The 6,513-nt window shown below is 47.6% G+C and overlaps 1 protein-coding gene across 1 annotated transcript; it reads right to left on the bottom strand.

The window, feature by feature from the left end:
* Positions 1-212: 212 nt before the first annotated feature.
* Ift22 (intraflagellar transport 22) lies at positions 213-4,265 on the bottom strand. The gene is made up of 5 exons (XM_051205011.1): positions 4,099-4,265; positions 2,509-2,585; positions 2,293-2,382; positions 1,824-2,026; positions 213-804 (listed from the first exon to the last, which is right to left on the bottom strand). Exons 1-5 carry the CDS (start codon positions 4,135-4,137, stop codon positions 656-658), a joined length of 558 nt encoding a protein of 185 aa, XP_051060968.1. The 5' UTR covers positions 4,138-4,265; the 3' UTR covers positions 213-655.
* Between the last annotated feature and the right edge of the window lie 2,248 nt (positions 4,266-6,513).

Raw genomic sequence — 6,513 nt, 5'->3', positions numbered from 1 at the left:
CAACCCATCTCTCCAGCCTGATTTCTTTTTAAAATTCTATCCTGCGTTTGTGTTGTGGGGGGTTTGGAGGAGGCATATCTCTCCTTCCACCTTTAAGTGGGATCTGGGGATTGAACTGTAAGGCTTGGCAGCAAGTGCTCTTACCCACTGAGCCATCTCACTGGCCCCTGTAGTTTATTCTTTTATGGCGAATAGCACTGTAGTTAAGCCCAGAAGCAGCAGCTCTAGTACGTGTTCTCTGTAATAAACACGATAACCTCTCTACACTCAAGGACATCAGAGGTCCCATCATCTCTCCACTCTGGGCCACTTCATTCCAGTAATCACCAATAAACAGCTCAACCTGAAACACAGTGCCAAGAAGGCTGCTGGAAGGATGTGTTCATGGTGTGACAGCGGAGACGGAAAAGCAGGCACCTTGTTGCTTCTTGAGGGGGTTGAGATAAGGGCTCCCTCTGTAGCCCAGGCTGGCCTTGAACAATCAGTCCTCCTACCTCAGCCTCCCAAGGGCTAGGATCACAGGCGCATGCCACCATGCCTGACTCTTCCTGGCACCTTCTAGCAGATAAGGAACACTTGGATAGCCACAAGGAGAGGGCGTGTCAGCAGCTAGGTGGGATGTCAGCGGCACTTGGGAGGCGGCGGCACAGGGACACTAGGTGATGATGAGCATCTCCTCTCGGTCTCTGCTCTCCGACATGGAGTTGATGATGCTTTTTAAATACTTGATGAATTCTGCCCGGACCTCCTCCGGATCTTCCTCCAGGTTCGAGTGCACCAGTTTCAGCTTGTTCAAGGGGGGAGCTCCACAGGGGAAACAAGACTAATTAATTAAGACTTCAAGGTTGAACAAGGAGCTCTTTCTAGCATGTAACAATGTAGGCTACGGGAATACCACCTTTCTCCTTTTGATCTCTTCCTCCCTCCTCCCCTCCCTCCCTGGAAGATCTTGCAGTGTACCCTAGGCAGGCTTAGAACTCTTGGTCCTCTGGCTCAGTCGTGCCAGTGCTGAGAATACACAAATGCGCCAGCACACCCAGGAACATGCTGAACTCTTAAAACGTTTAACCTGCTTGACACACCAGGAATGGCATTGGTGGTGGTGTACACTTTTAATCCCAGAACTGGGGAGGCAGATGCAGGCAGATTTCTGTGAGTTTGAGGCCAGCCTGGTGTACAAAGCTAGTTCCAGGACAGCCAGGGCCATTACACAGAGGAACCCTGTCTTGAAAAACAAACAAACAAAACATAAAACTGAAACTGCCCCTTGGTGGCAATAGGAAAGACACCAAAGTAGGTACTGGAAGGTCCTTGTTTTTTTTCTTTTGTGTTGTGCTGCAGAAGGAACCGAGCACCTTGTGCAGGTGCTCTGGAACAGAGCTGCACCCTGCCACATCACTGGGGGATTCTAGGCAGGTAGGTGCCCTTCCACTGAGCCCCACCCCAGCCCCTCACTGGGGGAGTCTAGGCAAGCACCTCACTGCTAATACACACCCCTGTGAACATCTAATGTGAATGAGATGCATATGTATACACAGGCAGACACACAGACGTAAGGAAGTACAAAAAATAAAATAAATAAAATAAAGCCTCATTGTGGATGGCTTTCCTGAGAATGACATCTAAGATTGATCTATAGTCTCCAAATACATGTAGGCCTGGGTTTTCATGCAGGCCTGCCCTGCATGTACACACACACACACACACACACACAGAGAGAGAGAGAGAGAGAGAGAGAGAGAGAGAGAGAGAGAGAGAGAGAGAGAGAGATGGATGCTTGAAACAGTGGAGACAAGAGGGAAAAGAAAGTCTAGGGTGCTTACACAAAGCCAGGCTGCCCTTGTCCCCTCCAGAGCCTGGTTTGTGGTGGGCCACAAGCATGCAGTGACTGTCTTGGAGGAACTGTTGCTGGACAAAGCAGGAATACCACATTTCGATTTCCTTTAGGTGGCTTGGGATGTCAGCATTGAAGACAATCACTACTCCATGAGCGTCCTTCATCAGGGCTGGCCAGCAGGACTCAAACCTGCCAGGTGGAAAGGAAGTCAAGAGAAAGCTGTAGGACATCCTTGCTTCTCAATGTTGCTATTATTATTATTATTATTATTATTATTTTTTTATTATTATTATTGTAGCACCGGGGAATTCACACATGCTATGCAATTGCTCTACCACTGAGCCATACCCCAGTCCCTCACTGGGGGATTCTAGACAGGGGCTCTATCACTGAGCCACTCAACCCCATCTGTCAAAGTCATCTGTCAAAGCAGAGCTGTGTTAAAGAAAACCTACTTAGAGTCGCCACCACAGTCCCAGAGCTCGAATTCACAGCCTGTGCCTTTGTTGTTGCTGGTGACATGGGGGTTCTCAAACTCTAGGATCCTAAAAAATACAAACACCAAAGCAGGACCTTTATTAGGAAGCAGTTTTGGAATATGCACAGCACCTAAAGTAGGGAATGAACAGTATTTCATAGCTGCTCTAGGTATGTAGAGCGGACAGGCTCACCTCACACCTTGTGTTGGGTTGTATTCGGTGATGTCCGAAGATTCAGTCAGAAAGTTGGCCAGCACTGTTTTGCCACTCTGAAAGTAAGAGCAGAGTAATGAACTACACAGGAGCCCTCAGCAACCACGTATGGCAACACACACCTCTAACCTCAGCACTCAGGTGGCTGAGGCAGCAAGAATGTGGTTCCAAGCTAGCCTGGGCTACATAGCGAGACCCTGCAGCTAGTCTGGGACTAGGTGTGGTGAAGTACTGGCCAGGATTCCTTGAGATCTCTAGGACAGAGAGCTCGTGATGTCTGGAAGGATGCTGCCTTGTCCTAACGCAGCAGAGCTTGGATTGGTCCCAGTGTGGGTTTCCAAAGAAGTGGCTCTATTCCACCTTCACAGAAGGTCAGAGAGTCCAAGCTTATTATCGCTCCTTCAAGGTTAAGTCCACAGTATGTTTGGCCTAAGGGATGGCTATTGTGTGTCTTGCCTTGACAGCAGGGTATCTGGCCTAAAGTGTAGCTAATAGATGGCTCACCTTGACAACAGGATATTTGGTTTAGGGTGTGGCAACCAGCCGTTTTGGGTATGAGAGGTAATTATTCTTGTTTGTTCTTTGTACCTTGGTAAGGAAATCTTTGCATTATATTCACCTATTCGCTAGTTCCGGACTCTGAACTGATGGGTCTACAATGGAAGCTGAGGAGGACCAAAAGGGGAAACGCAAAGCTGGGTCAGCTGAGTGCATTCTGAGCACTCTGGTAGGGGAGGAATGATCAAGCTCTAATCTGCTTTATTTCTCATGCTTGGTCCATAGACCAATGTACAAAATATGAATTCCTGCATTCTTCCCAGACCTACCCAGAAACCATAACTAAGATATTCAGGGCATGGTGACACAGATCTATAGTCCCAGTACTCAGAGAGCTGAAGCAGGGGGATCCTGAGTTCAAGGCCAGCCTGACCGACATAGCCAGACATTATCACCAAATAACAAAACTTAACATAAACTTTCTGAGCTGGGACACAGAAATTTGAGCATGAACTTCTATCTGTCTGTCTCTCTATCTATCTAATTTTATTATTTGAGATAGCATCTTACATTGTAGTCCAGGCTATCCCAGAACTCAGTATGTAGCCCAGGCTGTTCTTGAACTTGTGATGACCCTCCTCCCTCTGCATCGAGTCCTGGTATTACAGGCTTGTGCCACTACACCCAGCTTCCTTCTACAGTTAATTTATTTGCATGTTCAGTTTTGGCCCATCTGAACTTTAATTTGGTGTATAGTATGTAGTAATTCCCTCATAATTAACAGCCATTTGCTCCAGGACCCTATATTCAAAAATCTAGTTTTCTCATTCTGTAGACAAATTCCTTTTGCCAGGAAGGCTCGGAGGGAGAGTCATGAGACGCTTCTCCCCCTTAGCCTTCAGATCTGGGTACCTCAAGATTCTCCTCCGCTACCTGGGTGGGATGAACTGGATCAAGGCCTGGCAGCTCCGCAGGTCAAGGCCAGCTGCTGCCCCCAGTGGGGATGCTGGTCCCAAGTTGCACCTCCCGGGAACAACCCCAGTTTTGGGAGGCCCCCGAACCCAGCCTCACCTCGCAGGGCCCCACGAAGAGAATCTTGGCCTTCAACATCGCTGTCTGTTACAGAGAACCAGCGGAAGCCCACCGCCAAAGCGTGCTGAGATCCCCCGCCGCGTCAGCCAGTAGGGCCACACACTCTGATTGGCTGATCGGTTTCCACGGCGACCGGGAACAGCTGCGCAGAAGCCCAGGAAACTCCGCTAGTTCCGGACTCTGAACCGGTGGGTCTACAATGGAAGCTGAGGAGGACCAAAAGGGGAAACGCAAAGCTGGGTCGGCTGAGTGCATTCTGAGCACTCTGGTAGGGGAGGAATGATCAAGCTCTAATCTGCTTTATTTCTCACGGTCACCGTGAACGTTCCAGGAAGTCAGGGAGCTGCTAAGCTGCGCTGGAAACCAGAACTGTGATCCTCCCCCCTTTATTCCTCGTACTGAGAATTGAAACCCCGAGTCCCATTCATATAGGTGTTAGCCTGTGCTACACCTACAGCCCAACTTCTGCAGATTTTAAAAGTTCAGTGTTGTTTTCCGTGGGTGGGTGCTGAACATTGAACTCAGGTATTAATAAATCCTAGGCAAGCACTCTGCCGTTGAGCGACATCTCCAGTCCAACTCCCTATGTAGAGCAGGCTGACCTCGAACTCATAGAGATAAACTGCCTCTGCCTCTCAAGTGCCAGCATTAAAGGGATTGGCCACTACTCTTGACCTGACCTCTGCTCCCTCCTTGCCTCTCTCTCCTACCATGACACATGTGGGGATCAGAGGACAACCCATAGGAGTAAGTTCTCTCCTTCCACCATACCCATTTCAGAATCTGTCTGCTGAGCCACTTGCCAGCCCTGTCATTGTTTATCTTGATGCTGAGACTGACCTTGGCCAACAGGAGTGTCTTCAAGCCAGTGTCTGTGTTCCTTTGACATTTCTGTCATTCTCTGAGCATTTTCATATATTCGTGTGTGTGTGTGTGTGTGTGTGTGTGTGCAAAAAGGGAACGCCCTGTGGCTAGAGTTATAGAGGCTGAGCTACCCAAATGGATGCTGGAAGCCTAACTCAGGTCCTCTATAAGAACAGTAAGTGCTTTTTAACCACTGAGCCATCTCTCCAGCCCCCTCTTTCATACTTTTTGGCACAATTATATTAGTCCCAGGTGGTTGATTTTATTGCTCTTGCTTCCTAGCGGCCACATATTAATACACATTCTTTTGCATGCATTTAAAAAAATTAAAAGTTTCAAAAGAGCAGCAGGGACCCTCAGGGAAAGTTATTTATTCCTTTACACAACTTGGGAAAATTGGAGGGAACTTTATGCTGCCGACTCTGACTTTTGGCATGAAACACACTCAGGTCACTGGCCTGGGCTTTAGGAGAAGTTGGTGCCAGGTCATTGGGCAATGCTGGGTTCAGAGTTGGAACCCCTTAGCTCTTTTCCTACCTTGAGCTTCCTTCAGATGAGAGACAAACTACAGAGTGTGCTTCCCCCTGCCAAGTAGATTCCCTTTAAGAAGAAATAAGATGGGGCTGGAGAGATGATGGCTCAACGATTAAAAGCACTGACTGCTTTTCTAGAGATCCTGGGTTCAGTTCCCAGCACCCACATAACAGCTCACACTTGTCTGTAACTCTAGTTCCAGAGAATCTGAAACCCTTACACAGACATACATGCAAAGGAAACCCAACGCACATAAAATAAAATTAAAAGAGAGAAAGGAAGAAATAAGGTGGTCAGGGATAGAGTAAGACACAGGAGTATGCAGGTATGATCACCACACCTATACCTGCACACACATAGGTACCCCACACACACCCCAAACAAACAAACAAAACCTAAACCAAAAGTAGGGGGGGGGGAATCCCAGAAGTACTTTGAAGGGTTTCATTTGTGATTGTTACATAATAGGTACAAAATTCTTTCTTTGTCTCTTTCAACATCCCTGCCACAACCCCCCTCATACACATTCATTGATTCTAAAGACTTTTTTGTTGGTGATTTTGTTGTTTTGTTTTTGAGACAGGGTTTCTTTGTACAACTCTGGCTGTCTATAGACCAGGCTGACCTCTAACTCAGAGATCTACCTGTCTCTGCCTCCCAAGTGCTGGGATTAGAGGAGAGCATTGCTACTGCCCAGATTTGTTTTTAATTATGTCTAGGTGTGTACATGTATGCTTGTGTATGTGAGTGAGGGTTCCTGTGGAGGCCAAAGAAGGTGTCAGAACTTCTGAAGTTATAGGCAGTTGTGAGCTGCCTGATGTGGGTGGTAGGACTTGAACTCATGTCCTCTGGGAGAGCAGCAAGCACTCTAACCTGCTCAACCATCTCTCCAACCCTACACATTCACTTGTGCTTTGTTTAAATATTTAAGCTAACCAATGTTACTTAAGTCTTGCCAAAGCATTTTGGTTCTTTGTTTTCAGGAGTGATAATTAA

Source organism: Phodopus roborovskii, unplaced genomic scaffold (genome assembly GCF_943737965.1).
Source record: "Phodopus roborovskii unplaced genomic scaffold, PHOROB, whole genome shotgun sequence".
Classification (NCBI taxonomy): Eukaryota; Metazoa; Chordata; class Mammalia; order Rodentia; family Cricetidae; genus Phodopus; species Phodopus roborovskii.
This window is presented reverse-complemented; position numbering and strand designations above follow the sequence as displayed.

What these genes read in the sequence shown, in the direction of transcription:
- Ift22 (XM_051205011.1), bottom strand. Translation starts at nt 4,137, where the DNA reads ATGTTGAAGGCCAAGATTCTCTTCGTGGGGCCCTGCGAG. An exon ending in TCTTCGTGGGGCCCTGCGAG is followed by an intron (nt 2,586 to 4,098) that starts GTGAGGCTGGGT and finishes TCTTACTTTCAG; the next exon opens with AGTGGCAAAACAGTGCTGGC. An exon ending in CAAGGGCAGCCTGGCTTTGT is followed by an intron (nt 805 to 1,823) that starts GTAAGCACCCTA and finishes TCCCCTGTGGAG; the next exon opens with CTCCCCCCTTGAACAAGCTG.